Raw genomic sequence first — 16,310 nt, 5'->3', positions numbered from 1 at the left:
TTCTACTGCACGTTGTGCTAAGGGAGTCTCCACTGAGCTCTGCTCAGATTTCTCTTCAACTTTTGGATTTCTACTGTATTCTCTTCAGGACACAAGTTCTAGTTAAGTGAAATATAAGGGTGCGTGAGGGCCGTCTTTTTACCTGGTTCCAGAAGATAAAATCTAGAACAGATCCAGTCTCTAGTATGACAGTGATGAGGGCTCATCTGCTGTGTCTTCTTGAAGATCTGAGAAGGAATATGATTTCACCCTGCTTCTTATGAACGGCACACTCAAAACGGCTCCCATAGGTCTGACGGGCGCAGTCCACCTGAATCTCCTCACTAAGGTGTAAAGGAGAGGAAGGGACTTACAAAGGAAATCCCTCAAAAAGCCTCTGAGAAGACCGCCCAGAGGTCGGACAGGCGCAGTCCACCTGAATCTTATCACTGAGGTGTAAAGGAGAGGAAGGGACTTATAACAGGAGGATCTGGTGTGAGGGAGTCTAGCTAAAACCTCCTCTGTTCCTTGTGAGGAACGACAGGATTAAAAAAAAATGGCAGTGTCAACGACGACGGCAGTGTCAACGACGACGGCAGTGTCGACGACGACGGCAGTGTCGACGACGACACCGATGGCAGTGTCGACTACAGTGTCCACGACGATGGCAGTATCGGCGATGGCAGTTTCGACTATGATAGCTGCACCGTCTACGACAACTGTCAACGACAGTGCCGACGGGGATAAATATAAAAATGAAAAATTAATTTCTACAGGAGAAGAGAGGAAGTACCTCATGACTCTGGAAGTCACTTCACCTAGCAGGGTGACCCCTCAATAACACTCGCACCTCCTGAAAGAAGAGGACTCTAATGAGGATGGTCCTTTCGGTTTGAACCATAGCCCTTCGGAGCTGCATGATAAGTGCCAGGAGAAAGATTCTGCTGAGGGATATGAAATGGAAAGGATTCATAATCTTATCCAGGACTACCATAGAGATTACCAAAGGGAGTATGGTCTGTATGCCTCCCTTCTTGTTTTCGGGCTTGCAGTGCATGCTGTCAGACTTTAAACTGAGGTTTCCAACATCAATCCGGAACTGGACTCAGTTCCCATTGGGCTGGCCCTCTGTGTCTTTCACACCTCAGGTACCACCACTGCCAAGAATAGACGATCCTCCACCGACTACTCCTATTATCCATCAGGATACTTTGGTAATGACCAAGGGGATACGGATCTTCCAGACCCGCAGGCGGAGTGGGATGCTTATTTTATCTCTACTCCTTCTCCTTCACCAGTCCCGGTGGATTCTCCTCTGGGGGATAGTTTTTTTTCCCACAATCTGAAAAAAAAAGTTGGACAAGAGGTTTTGATCTACCTGGGGATAGCCCTGCTTGCCTGGTAAACGAGCCTAAACCGGACTCGCTAATTTCTCAGGTGGCCCAGAGGAAGTATTAGAGTCCTGCAGCACCACACACAGCACCCCAGATAAAGAGGGTAGGCGTCTGGATAACGCTGGAAAGAGGTTTTCCTCCACGTCTAGTCTTCTCGTCGGGGCACCCAACGCTTTGGCAATTCTTGATCGGTATGATCGTCCGATGTAGGGCAGCCAGCCCCCTTTTTTCTGGACCAGTTGTTAGGGGATTCTAAGGTGGAGACAAACAAGATTCTTCCTTAAGGAGAAAGATCATCTTCCGAGATAATCAACGGTGCAATGGATGTTGCAAGCACGGCCTTACGTTCTGTTCGTTGACGAGGCTGGGTTTGTGCTATTTGGTTTCGCCCTGAGGTCCAAATAAGATCTTGAATTTTTCCCTTTGATGGGAAAGCACTCTTCGGGAAGCATATCGAATGATACGGAGAAGGCTAGATCTCTAGGGACCCTACTATACAGAAGGGTCCCCTTTCGTGGAGCTAGGGGCAGAATCCTTCCCTCCTACAGAGGATGTAATCAACAACGCTTTCTTCCTACTCACAAGCCTCTCAGTCTTACCTGCCACTATATAATCAGCAACCAGGCAATTGTCTTATTTATCTCGCTCCAATTTTAGAGGACAAGGGTGCCAGGGGAAGGATTGCTATAAGCGCCAATAGCGGCTAGCTGGCTCTTCCTACTGCTCCTGCATCCCCGGTATCACCTGGGGAGGAGGGGCAGGGCAGGGCAGGATATCCCAATGCTTTTAGAAGGACGTGTCAGAGCGCACTCCACAGCATCAGTTTCCTCATCTGCTTCTTTTTTTGCTGGGGTACATATCAAGGACATTTGCAGGGCAGCTACATGGTGCAGTGCCCATACTTTCACGAAGCACTACTGCTTGGACTCTTCTACACGGAGTGAGGTGGCAGTGGGACAGGCAGTCCTGAGGAACCTCTTCCAGTAAGCGATGAGCTTTCCCTTCTAACCCTCCTTCCTGTTGTTGCATATTTTGTATCCAATAATGTTTACTGACTAAGTTGGACTGTCTGGTCATTACTGATGAGGATATGGAAACAAGGTTATTCCAGTATTTATTTCACAAAATGTGCTTTGTTGTGAACTGCTAGCTACTCTAATACAAGCTATGGGAATCTATGAAAGTTCCAATACTGGTGTAAGAAAACCAGTTACTTACCTGTAACTTTGGTTCTCCAGTATTGGTAACTTTCATAGATTCCCATGCGCCCACCCTCCTCCCCTGGGAAAGCTCAGCCTTCAGCTAATGTGGTTACTGTTACACAACGGCTTCGAAAATCTGAGGCTCATTCAGGAGGGTTCTATGGGGTGAGGTTAATCTGATTGATTGTTGCATGTTTTCTCTCTTTTACAAAAAGAGGTGGATATGCTAGAAAATGAGGAGGCCTAGGCCTTCCTTTCTCTTTTTCACCTACTGCTATGGTATTTTTTATTTTCCGAGACTCCCATTCCGACGACAGGGAATGATACAAGCTATGGGAATCTATGAAAGTTACCAATACTGGAGAACCAGAGTTACAATTAAGTAACTTGTTTTCATAGAGATTGTAACAAAATCCCCATCTTCCCTTTATTGTGTTTAGAGTTAGCTTTTACGCCAGCAAAGACTTGGTTGCTGGCAAGAGGGACTCACTTAGCCCCAAAAGAGTGGTTTTACTATACCACATCATCATTCTTCGTGAGGGGTTTAGGACTTATACACACAAGATCCACACTTAAGGTACGTGGAACTTCATGTTGTCAGATACGAATGGGGCGATAACAAGCCTTTGCTTAAGTGGGGTGTACTCACAATTGTAACTGGGACATTTCTGTCTGCCTTTCTCGTTTATCTCCAGAAAAGAATTCTAGAATACACTAAATCTTGGACAAAGTAATCACTGTTGCCCTATGCTGTGCAAATATCACAGAAGTACTAGAACCCATTCTGGGTCGGAAATACAACCGGAACGGAAGTTGGTTTCCCTGCAATATCTAACCAAAATTATCACTATTCACCAGTCCTAGTGGATTTGTTCTTTTAATACCACGTTGCTTTCCTCCCTTGTACCTTTTCTCTATATACGATACATACAAAGAGATTAAAGGTACTTATTAGACTATAAATATACTTTTTCTTGATCTGAGGCAACATTGAGGGGATGCTGTGTTTCTTAGATTACTTTAGAAGAGTCACTGTTAAATGTTCAAAGATTGGATGTCACTAAATAAGTCACCAGAAACTGGCTTATTTTCATTTTCTGACAATTTTTGTTTGGAATAGCGATAATCTTTTAACTGCACAAGTATGTCTAGAGACAGCAATGGTGATATGCTTTAGTAAAATAGCATGGGTTTCCACAGGCTGGAGGACTATACTAGAGCTGCTCTTTGCGATATAAATGCTGTCACAAAGGGTAACGGACATCTGATGTTAGTGATGGCTATCTTTTACTCCCAACTTCTATACACTTGTGTTTTTTCTGAGCCCTGAAGAAGTCACTGCGCACAACAATTAAGCGCAACGAAACACTTGTTGGATAAGGATCTCAAGATTAAACTGAAGTGACCGTTTCAACGGAGGAACAAGAGTGTTTTTTATTATTGTCAAGGATACATAATATATGCTGTTGGCGAGTGCAAGGGACTGGTTTGGTTTATCAGTGGTTCCCATACATTAGGGATGAGGTTTGCTCTCCCAACCCATATGCACTGCACTCATAATTGTACACTAGTATATGCTCACTGCGTATTTCCCAGGAGCGCCATTACCCTACACAATCCACTGACCAAGAAGTCCCATCTCTCGATGGGTTGTCCTTTGTATTAAAGTCTGATACGCTATAGCGAAAAAGGAACCTTTAGTGGGGCTGCATGCTACGGCAGTAACCACTGCATTGGCACATGGAGTCCCACTTCTTGACATCTGCCAGACGACTACATGGGCATCCTTGCACACGTTCACCAGACATTACTCCCTGGACAGCCAAGTCCAGATGGACAGCTATTTTGCCCGTCGATCCTCCAGGATTTTCTGATGTGAAATCTACAACTAACTGTCTCTTTCAGATGAACAAGTTACTTATCTTTGGTAACAATGCATCTGTAAGAGACATAGGTTAGTTGTAGATTCCTTACCACCTCACCCATCCTCCCCACTCTGCAAACTTACTTCTAGGGATAGGGACTCCCTTACAGGATCTTATTTGGGCCTCACCAGTGGTCAGTGTCTTTCCTATCTTTGCACTTCTGGCGTGGAAAGTGATGTCAGAATTGATGTCAATGCGCATGGGTGCCGTCTAAGTAAGCACCGCGACGTCATCCCGGTGACTATGAAGCTGACGGTGGACGAGACCGACACCACTAACCGACAAGCAGGTCGATAAGAAAAAATTCTCCGGATCTAGAGTGACGCCTGGGGGTAATTCTAAGGTAAGGCATCTACAACTAACTTATGTCTTACCAAAAGTAAGTAATGTGTTCTTTATTTCAAGTGGTGGCATTGAAGAAAGGATCCAGATTAGCAGTCTTAGTGTCTTTCAATGAGTATGTGCCCCTGCTCATGTGGCCTGAACTGCTTATTTTGTCCTCTGGGCATTTTCAGAGCGGGCTGGAGCCATTGGGGGCTAGTTTTTAGAACTGGAACTTCCATCACTTTCACAGACTTCCCAGGTTAACTACAGCAGGCACACATGAAGCTTTGGAAGAGAGGACAGCGATACAATAAGACTGCAAGAGATGAGAGAAGAGGAAAGTAAAGGAACTAGTTTGAATATTTTCCCACAGCTGCTTTTGGTTTCCAGTCAGGTACTGCTGCCCTTTATAGATACTCCCACCTGGCGTTTTTTTTGGTGGTAAAAGGGTTGAACTATGAATGGTTCCTAGTGGGACCACTGATCTGCCACTAGGTGAAATCTAAGTAGAACTTGAAAGTGATACCAATGATATCACAAGACGTGGGACGGTTACCCATAAAAGAAAAATATGTGAGTTCCAAATTGTAAGAAGGTGGATATCTGACTATATGGTTACCCCAACTTTTTGCCTAGTGTTTAGCTGGTTTTCGACTTAGTTGGCCTGGGATCCTGCTAATCAGGGCCGCAGGCTATCTGCTCTCCCTTTAAAATGGACACCATGTACTTTAGGTACATACCTAATTGGGTATTGGGTCACCTTTGTGAGTCAAACCAGTTGCTGGGGCACTCCGGCCCCAGCACTGGCGCGAAACTGGACAAAGGGAAAGCGGTGTAACCACCCCTTCCCTGGTCCCACCCATAGGAGGGACCTAGCAGGTAATCCATCCCCTTTAATCAGTATAAATCTAGGAGCTGAGTATAGAGACTTTAGATTATCCTGAACTGAAACTCTGAAACGAAACTCTGGACCTTTGACATTCTACTGCAACTAGAAAACTGAAGAATCTCCCTTGAGGTCAAGGAGTGATCACCCTGTGCAAACAGGCACCACCTAGCGAATTGCCGGTTTGCTTTGTCGACGCTCCCGAAGAATCCCGACGACTCTGCTTCACAGGACTGGACTTCCAGACTATCCCGGACCCAGACCCACACCTCCAGCAAAGGTGAGACCTGTGGCGGACACGAGAGACGTGGGACCGGACACCTGGCCATTTTGCTCTTTGCTAAACTGTGCAGCTTCTGAGGCGTCCCCGAAGTTGTGCGAGAAGCCCCAACCCCGAGTCGTAAGTGCACCGAAGCTCAGCCCTCCACACTCCACCAGTGCCGCGTGGGGCCTGCTCTTGTATTTCCTCTCGAAGCGTCATCGCGGTTGCTAGGCTAGTGGCCATCTTGAAGACTTCATTTTGAAACAACGCTGCTTGCCTGGTTGCTCTGGGCTTGCTCTTGCTTTCCTGTAAAGGGGACGCTCCACAGACCTTGCTGGTCTGTACAAGATGCCGATCTTCACTTCCTGTGTGGGTTGCCTTTTCCAAGGCTTGTTGACTCCAATCCGGAAGCCGACACTGCCAACAGCGAGAGCCTTCGTGGGACAGTCCGTATCCAGCTCCTGGTCGTCGTCGACGCCTCCTGGTGCACGTGGCTGCAGAGACAAGCTTCACTTCTTCACCTGTTTGCAGCTCCACATCGCCTGGTTCCTTCCTGTTCACTGGCTAGTGACCCAGACTCTGTCCCCTCTGCCTTCAGGTTCTTCACTTCTCCGATCCACCCTTGGATCCATCCGGACATCTTCCTCCTGTCGCCTGCAGCATCTTCTTGCAGCTCTCCATGGGAATAGACGACGAAACCCGACATGCACCCGGCTTCCCTGGGTGAGGTAACTAGAGTACTCCGGTGCTCCCGTGGGTAATAACTATCCAAGTGTCCTGTTTTAACTAGGTTTCCCCACAAGTCCACCCGGACTGTCCGAAATCAACTAGTTTCTAACTTTTATGTTCCCATTGAAAGTCTATGAGAACTCGCGTGTGTGTTTAGACACTGTACAAGCATCCTGTGAGACTTCCTAACCTGTGGTTGTTCAGTGTAGTCCCAGCGATTCCCTATGCCCTAGGCCTATTCACCTGTTCGGAAGTGGTTCTTATACCACTTATTTAGTATATGGTTTGTGAGGTCCCTAGGGCAGAATTGTATTTGTGCAACTTATAGTATGCTTATTGAGTCACTTGTGCTGTATCTCGAACTCTGACCTCATAAAGAGTGCAGAGGGGTTGTGTTAGTAATAAATACATATATATTTGATATATACCTTGTGTGATGTCCTTTCATTTGGTATTCAAGGGGTTATTATTGGTAAAACAATTGGCTTCACATGCTTTCTGAAGTATTAGCCTAAGACTGCTTTGTCCATGCTACCACTAGGATATCTGGTCTATAAGGTTGACTTTACAACCATCACCATAAGGGTTGTTTGGACTGATACAGGGTGCCCACTAGAGTAGTGGACATCACATATCAGGCCAACTCCTCACACAAATGATCAGTATGAACCTAGCGACAACCTCTGGTCTGTGAAATTATAGTTCTGTGCAGTGTAGCCCCCCCCCCCCCCCCCCCCCCCCCACACCCCACACACACACACACTCTCTCTTGTAGTTGGACTTTGAAAGTGACCAATTTAGAGTGCAGTGACTAACGCACTCTAAATTGTAATCAACTCTATGTAATCAAAGACTTGCTTTGACAATCTGAGGACTGGCCCAATATCATGCTTGTTGGTATTTCCCAGCGAGATATTCCCATGAGCCTACTATAAACATTACTCTTGAGGTGTGAGGCTGGAATTGAAAAAGAATCATGCCATTCTCTCTGATGAAGTAGCTACATCCTTGGAGACATCTAGCAAAGCATTGACCATCTTTAAATTCTGAGTGCCCCATGGCTAACATTTTGGCTGTCTGCCTATAAATAACAAGACAAGAGTCCATGATCGAATGAAGGGTACTGTGAACCTTGTCCAGCGAGTGAAATCGTGGGGCTGCAATTCATCATCTAGTTTTGTTAGGGTCTAACATCCTATTAAACTGTGATTTTGAGTATTCTTTCAGGACCACTTTGGGGGCAACGCGTGGGTTGAGGACTAAGTCTCCTAGCATTCACCTGGTGTCCTAGGCTATTTCAGTTGCAATTGGCCAGGTATCAAAATGCAGGTTTCTATGTAGTTTACTCTGGATTTTATTCTAAAACTGACCAAGGGAAAGTGCACAGGTTAATGTCAGCCACAAGTACGTTTTTTTTGGGGGGAGGGCCCGTTTCTGGGCCAGAAGTAGGACGTGGTTTTTATTCCCACTACTTTCTGGTCCCCAAGAAGGAGAGAAAGGGGGCCTGCACCCCATCTTGGACCTCAGGAACGTCAATCGCTTCCTCCGGAAGGAGAAGTTCAAGATGTTGACTCTGGCTCACGTCTTGGCTGTCCTCGTCCCTGGGAACTGGATGGTAGTGTTGGACTTGCAGGACGCATATTATCACATCCCAGTCCTGCCGGCCCACTGACGTTACCTGCAGTTCACGGTAGGCCAGGAGCATTTTCAATTTGCTGTGCTCCCCTTCGACCATACCAGCGCCCCTCGGGTGTTCATGAAAGTGATGGCGGTGGTCGCAGCTCATCTGCGCAGGTCAGGGGTGTCAGTCTTCCCCCTCCCTTAACAACTGGTTGTTGAAGGCGGGCTCACCCAAGGAAGTCGTCACCCACCTTCAAACTTCGGCCGACCTCCTGCATTTGCTGGGGTTCTCCATCAACGTGCCGAAGTCGCACCGAGTCCCTCTCAGAAGCTCCCCTTCATCGGAGCGGTTCTGGATTAGACACAGTTTCGGGTTTATTCTCCCGAGCAGCGAGTCTGATATTCAGACTTTGATTCCGATCTTTAAATCTCTATCTCTGGTTTCAGTCAGGATGACCCTCTGGCTCCTGGGCCTGATGGCCTCCTGCATCCTGCTAGTGCAACATGCCAGGTGGCATATGCGGGCTCTGCAGTGGGACCTGAAGTTCCAGTGGGCACAGCATCAGGGCAACCTGTCCGATCACGCCCAGATCTTGGAGGGCACTGTAGGAGAGTAGGGTCTGCTTCCTATGGTCACCCCCACTTTTTGCTCTGATATACTGGTTTCTCGCCTTTAGTGTGGCTGTGGGCCTGCTAATCAGACCCACAGCCCAGCTGTTCTCTCTCTAAATTCATACCATGTACTTTAGGTACATACCTAATTGGGTATTGGGTCACCTTTGTGAGCCCCTGTATAGTGTACCATAGGTACCCAGGGCATAGGTGCATCCAAGGCCTACCAGGGGCTGTAGCATGTATTATGCTACCCCTGGCTGGCCATCCATATTGACACAACTGGCTGATCACTCATCTGGGGCAAGGTCGTGTAATAACCCCTTGCTTAGGAATAGTATCCCTATACCTACCATTACATATAGACACATATATACCTATAAGTCACTCCTATGGCAGGCCTTGACAATCCTGAAGGCAGAGTGCTTGGCTTTATGTGGGATGGTGCTTTAGCATGAGCTGAGCCTGTCTGCAGCTTTCTGAACCATGTCCTTATAGCTGTTTGATGACATAGCCATACCATATACTCTTAAGTGCATTATAATCCTCGCGGTTAATGCTAACTTTGGTTTGGCTTTGATCAAAACATGTGTAAGGTGTCATACGCTTTGGAGCAGGTGATCCAGCCCCTTATATTTGTATAAAGCTAGGAGCTTTGTCTAGAGACATTAGATTATCCTGAACTGAAACTCTGAAACGAAACACTGGACCTTCGACATTCAACTGCAACTAGAAGACTTAAGAATCTCCCTTGTGGTTAAGGAGTGACCCCCCTGTGCAAACAGGCACCATCAGTGACTTGCGGGTTTGCTTTGTCGACGCTCCCTCCTGAACCCGAAGACTTTGCTAAGCAGCCAATGGACTTCCAGACTTCTGACTCTGACCCACATCCACAGCAAAGCTGAGACCCGTGGCGGACACGAGAAACGTGTGACCGGACTACCTGCAGTACCTGCTTTTTGCTAACTGTGCAGCTTCTGAGGCGCCCTCGAAGTTGTGCATTGGGACTTGAGAAGCCCCAACTCCGAGCAGTAAGTGCACCGAAGCTCAGCCCTCCACACGTGCCGCGTAGGGCCTGTGCCTGCATTTCTCCTGGACGCGTCTTCGCGGTTGCTAGCCCGCTGGCTAGTGGCCCTCCTGAAGACATCCTCGTGAATAAACACCGCTTGCCTGGTTGCGCAGGGCTTGCTCCTGCTTTCCTGTAAAGGGGAAGCTCCCCAGACCTTGCTGGTCAGGACAGAAGCCGATCTTCCCTTCCTGCGTGGGTTGCCTTTGCCAAGGCTGGTTGACTCCAATCCGGAAGTCGACACCGCCAACAGCGAGATCCTTCGTGGGACGGTCCGTATCCAGCTCCTGGTCATCGTCAACGCCTCCTGGTCCACGTTGCTGCAGAGACAAGCTTCACTTCTTAACCTGTTTGCAGCTCGCCATCGCCTGGTTCCTTCCTGGTCACTGGCTAGTGACCCAGACTTGGTCCCCTCTGCTTTCAGGTTTTTCACTCCTCCGATACACCCTTGGATCCAACCGGATATCTTCCTCCTGGTTGCCTGCAGCATCTTTGTGCAGCTCTCCTTAGGATTCGACGCCGAAACCAGATACGAAAGAACACCTATGCACCCGGCTTCCCTGGGTGAGGTAACTAGAGTACTCCCGTGTTCCCGTGGGTAATAACTATCCAAGTACTTTTCCAGTAGTCCACCCGGAAGTGTCTGAAATCAACTACTTTGTTAACTTTACGTACCTATTGAAAGTCTATGAGAACCTGCGTGTGTGTTTAGACACTGAACACTTATCCTGTGGGGCTCCTGCCTCCTAACCTTGGGCTACTCAGTGTAGCCCCAGCGATTCCCTAGGCCTATTTACTTTTCCTGAAGTGGTTCTTATACCACTTAACTTAGTATATGGTTCGTGAGGCCCCTAGGGCAGAATTGTATTTGTGCGACTTATAGTATGCTTATTGAGTCACTTGTGCTGTATTGTCCATGCTACCACTAGGATATCTGGTCTATAAGGTTGACTTTACAACCATCACCATAAGGGTTGTTTGGACTGATACAGGGTGCCCACTAGAGTAGTGGACATCACAGATCAGGCCAACTCCTCACACAAATGATCAGTATGAACCTAGCGACAACCTCTCGACAACATAACGTCAGTTTCTAAAGTAATCTAAAAGTGGGAGTGAACCTGCAAAAAGCCATTTCCTTAAAAGGGGCTTGTTTTTTTTCTTCTGTTAAGTGGTAGTATTAACTTTCTTCTGCATTATGATAAGCAAATGAGGGTTACTGAGCTCATACAGTTGAAAATGGTTTTCCATTTGATCATCGATATGGTACTCTATATTTAAGCTTGGAGTTTTTTTTAATATTCTTGTAATTATCACTTGAAATGATTTAATTAAAATGTGCATGGATTTACCGCAGAGGGAACACTGGGCACGTTTTCTCTCCCAGCACTTTTGAAATTTGACATCTTTAAAACCATGAAGTTATATGTGGTTTACCTGTTAGCTTATGCATCATCTGTTTCTGCATCGGAGACCAGCGTACCAATTATTTTTCTTAAACGTTTTTTTGACAGGTGCTCACCGCAAAGGAAAGAAAAACTCAGATTGAAGATAAGAATAAATTAACTGAACAGTACATTATTGCACTTCCAATGTTACTGTCTAAGGTACAGTTACCCCATTCTGCATAATTGTATTTCTTTATAACGGCATAGAACAAGCAGACTGGAGTATTTAATGCATTTTCCCATATGATTTACTCTTAGTATTCTGTTGACTCGGAGAAGGTTGCAAATCTGCTGCAAATTCCCCAGTTTTTCGACCTAGAATTGTATAGTACGGGCAGGATGGAAAAGGTAAGATTTACTTCCTTCCCTGTTACTTTGTGCGGTAGGTGGCCAGCATTCTGCTCGAGATTGCTAGTGAGATTTTAGTGTGTGCCATTAAAATAGAATAGTAGTGAATAGATGCATATTACTTCCTCTTTGATAATACTGCTTACCACCATGACAGCATAAACTAATTTTAAGGATTACAATTCAAGGCTTAAGGAAAAAGAGCAAATGTGAGCAGATTGAACTGATTTCCTTGCATTTCTTTATCCCCCTATTTAAACGAAACTGTAAACAGAAAAAGTAAAACTAAATTACATTCTATGAAATCATAGCAGTTTTCCTTTCCTTGGGGAATAGTAACCATCTAAAAATATAATTTTCTCAGTGTGTCACCATGTTTACTTTTTTAGTTTGATATATATACAAGCCACATGCAGTGCTACTTGATATAAGGAACAAACATTTTTTTTAAGCTCAAACCTGGATCCATGATGGATGTTTGTTCAACTTATTCTAGATTTCTACTCTGAAACATTTGGTGTGTGTAATCAAAAGTAGTTTTGTCTTTGAAGTGCCCAGATCACTGTTAAAGATGCTACTGTCACACTGTTAAAAATAAAAAGAAATGTTTTTAAAAATTCATATACTACAAATGCTTGAATAAAAAATATACATCTATAAGAGGTCCAAAAAGCATTATAGAAATGTTTTCAGAATGGTTAAAAGGTTTCAGAGGCTCAATAAAATAAGAATATCCTAGCCTTTGCAGACCTGCCTACTCGCTCAAGCCTTCATATGTTACTCGAGAGTCCATTTCCTCACAAGGGCACCAGTGAAGATGCGATATAACATGGTGATGGCAGCAAGAAAAGTTGAAAACCTCTACACTGAGTGAACATTCATCTAGTTTATGGAGCCTCTAACCAGCAGATGTCCATTAGGTTGTGTTAAGACTCGCAACAGTTTTTCTTTTTTTCCCCTTCTTTAAGGGGGAGCTTCTACTCTGTTTAGAAACAGTCTTAATGTTAAGCATTTTTATGATCGAGTTGGCACCAAAAGAGTTGTTGCAATATAATGGAAATCAGTGTTTTCTTTGCAGTTTGAAAAAATTCATAACATGTTTTTGTGTTGAAACACGTCTTTGCTATTCCACATTGATGAAACCCATTTTTCTTTGCTGCTGTCAAACCTTTAGTCGTGATCACCATAGTATCTTCTGTCCACAAATAATATATAGACTCGTCTTCAGAGTGGTCCAAAAAATCTACATACTTTTAGGACTGGAGCAAAGTATTTTGTGCCTTTTTTTCAAAGCACAGTTTAATATTACATTTTTGAAGACTGAGTTCCCAAGGAGTCTGCTCAACCATATGCGCTGCAGACTGGGATGTTCTTGCTACATTCTAGTGGACCCTAAGATGGTGGGTAGAAGACAGACCCCAGACAGATGTGAATTGCTGGCCTCTTCCCAGAATGTTCCAGGTATCCTTGATAGGGAGCCACATTGAGTGTTTAAAACAAAAAGACACAACAGAACCTTTGCAGCTAGAATGTTTCTCAGTTCCCTTCCCTGGCCCATTGTTCCCTGGAAGGACTATCCTCCATCCAACTAGAGGATAACAGTTAAGTGGGAAAGCTTCCTTTGTCTTTGTGCCCTTGTTTTAGTTTTCTCAGGCCTGATGATGTGCTTCTCAAACCCTTCTTTCTGTTCATACTTCGTGCCAAAGACCTTAGCTGAACCAGGCTGATTTGAATAAGAAAGAGAGCAGAACTTTCCTGAGCCGTTCTACAAACTAACTGTTGGTATTTAGTATGAAGGTCTGGCAGTAACCACCACCCAGGGTGCCAAGATTCCTTCACCAGGAACCAGGATCCCACACTATTGGTGACCAAGGAATACTTCAGTGCGTCACAGTTAGAGGAATTACTGATAGATCTTCTTGCCATGTTCTGGTAGAAAGCTAGGGAAGTTCTAAAAACCTGCTCAGGATAGCTGACTAAACTCCTTGATGGAAGGAGCTGGCCTACTGCTCCTAAGAAGAATTTGAGCTGCTCTTGCATGAGGAAGACTCAATACCAGAGCAGAGCTTCTGGAAGCATAGGCTGGACAAATTGAAACGGCTAGTTCAGCTCGCGTTGACCTGCAGTACTCATGCCGACATTTGAAATCTGTGATTTTCAGGTGCTCTTCCCACAGCATTTGCTTAGTTTTCGAAGTGACCTTGTCTGCGAGCCTTAGTAAAGGTTATTCTAAATGGCCTGTAGTGAAACATTTGGTGAAAAGCCCCTAGATCTAAGCTAAGCAACTCCAGATTGTCTGTGGTCACCACAAACTGATTTGTGTTCAAGAGCTGACATCCTGTGAAGACTACCCGCACCCAGAGTTCAGCTCAGCATCCGGAATGGGCTCCTAGCTTTGTTTTGGATGGAAGCTTCCAAACTTCGAGCAGTGCAAGTTGAACACCGCCGATCCAACACTGGTGCTTCCAAACTCACTTGAAAGGGTGTGACCCTGTGCTGAAACTGTTCACGACATTACATTGGTGGTTTGGGGTGAGAAGCTTATGATCCCACTCGTTGGACCATGCCCAGAGGACAGCACCTGTAGCAGTGAGCCTGGGAACTAGTGGCCAGACATATACCACTTGCTGCTTTGTAAGTTTAAGACCCAGGCCACTAGTCATGACGGGCTCAGATTGTTACATTCTGAACCCAATAAAGTCTGTCCTGGAACCCCCCCAAACGGTTCCCACTGCTGGAAATTAGATTGTAAACATGAGGGTTAAAAAAAACCTCAGGAGACTCCATGACTGTTGCTTTCAGAAGCCACTTTTGAGATCATTATAAATGTGCAACAATCCTAGTTTACCCCCAGTTCCGTAGAAATACTTTAATTTTTTAAGTGTGTTTGGATTGTTAATGAAGATCATTGGAATAGAGTATTTTGGCAAAGCACAATACATTCGTGATGGCAAGCCTTAGCCTCTTATGAGAAGGAATGCTCCTGAAGTCTTCAAAGACCCAGTCAGAACTCTGGTCATTAACCCTCGGATAGAGAAAAAATATAAAGCTGCCCCATCAGACCCAGCATATATTAAAGGCCCAGTACCACTAGACTCACTTGTCGTTTCCAACGCACGCAAGAGAGCAAACTCACAAACATCCGGTGAGGCTGCACCACCAGATAGTCTAAGCTACTTGACGGATCATGCAAAAGAACAGCATCTCAAGCAGCAAACATGCGGCGTATTACCAATACACAGGCACTGCTAGCCAGATATGACAGGGCACATTACGATGAGCTAGAGTCCCTATTGAGGTACCTCCCTGACCAGTACAAGGATAGAGCAAACGAGCTTATCCAGGAGGGGAAAAACATCACAAACACCTCTATTAGGTGTGCCCTTGATGCAGCAGACATGGCCTCTAGGGCAGTTAACACCAGCGTCTTGCTACGCAGACACGCCTGGCTGTGCATATCCGGGTTCAAACCCGAGGTACAAAGCGCCATTCTTGACCAACCCTTTGACGAACAACACCTATTTGGACCCGAGGTAGATGTATCATTAGAGAAAATGAAAAAAGATACAGACACCGCCAAATCTATGGGAGCCCTGCACTCGCAGGCTACCAGATGTTCATTTCATCGCTCAAACTATTGAGGTGCCACCAGGGGATATACTTCAGACACAGCTTCTACCTCGTACAAAGCCCCTACTCAGTCTACCTACAGTAAAGGCTTCCAAAGGGGTGGGTACAGGGGTAACAATAACAAAGGCAGAGGCAAAAATAACAACTCATGCTCTGCCTCTACCCCTGCCCAATGACGCCCTTCCCCTTCCGTCGCCTCATTCCACTCCTGTCGGGGGAAGACTTCAACAGTGCTCCAAAAAATTCAATCAGGTTATTGTCTGGAACTAACATCTTACCCCCCCCCCCCCCCCTCCCCTCCACAAACATACCACCAAGGCAACGTCCAATGTCACAGGAACATTTAACATTTCTCAAACAGGAGGTAATATCCCTCCTGCAGAAAAATGCTATAGATATCGTTCCTGAGCATCAGAAAAACAAAGAACAAAGGAGTATATTCCCTATATTTCCAAATACCAAAGAAGGACGGATCTCGAAGACCCATCCTAGACCTCTAAACATTGCATACAGTTGGATCATTTTCATATGGTCACACTACAACAGGTCCTCCCATTACTGGTATTAAACGACTTCCTTGTCACTCTAGATCTCAAGGACGCCTACTTCCATATTCCCATCCACGCAGCACACAGAAAATATCTCAGATTTGTGCTAGACGGACAACACAACCAGTTCAAAGTGCTCCCATTCGGAGTCACAACAGCGCCAAGGGTGTTTACCAAATGCCTAGCAGTAGTAGCAGCACACTTAAGAAGACCGCACATTCACGTCTTCCCATATCTGGACGACTGGTTCATAAAAGCCAGCTCATACAAACCGTGTATGCAAAACACTCAAGCTACTATTCAACTGATTCACAACTTAGGATACACGGTAAATCAC

General features: G+C 45.6%; 1 protein-coding gene across 2 annotated transcripts in view; it reads left to right on the top strand.

Moving 5' to 3' along the window:
* STAG1 (STAG1 cohesin complex component) overlaps positions 1-16,310 on the top strand; it is a 1,379,617-nt gene that overhangs the window by 889,940 nt on the left and 473,367 nt on the right. For both annotated transcript variants that reach the window (XM_086943907.1, XM_086943908.1), the window contains exons 17-18: positions 11,514-11,606; positions 11,706-11,795. In XM_086943907.1, the coding sequence (XP_086800033.1) occupies positions 11,514-11,606; positions 11,706-11,795 (183 nt within the window). The remainder of the gene's footprint in view (positions 1-11,513; positions 11,607-11,705; positions 11,796-16,310) is intronic.

Source organism: Lissotriton vulgaris, chromosome 11, assembly GCF_964263255.1.
Source record: "Lissotriton vulgaris chromosome 11, aLisVul1.2, whole genome shotgun sequence".
Taxonomy (NCBI): domain Eukaryota; kingdom Metazoa; phylum Chordata; class Amphibia; order Caudata; family Salamandridae; genus Lissotriton; species Lissotriton vulgaris.
Note: the sequence above shows the minus strand (reverse complement) of the source record. Positions and strands in the feature narration are given on the sequence as shown.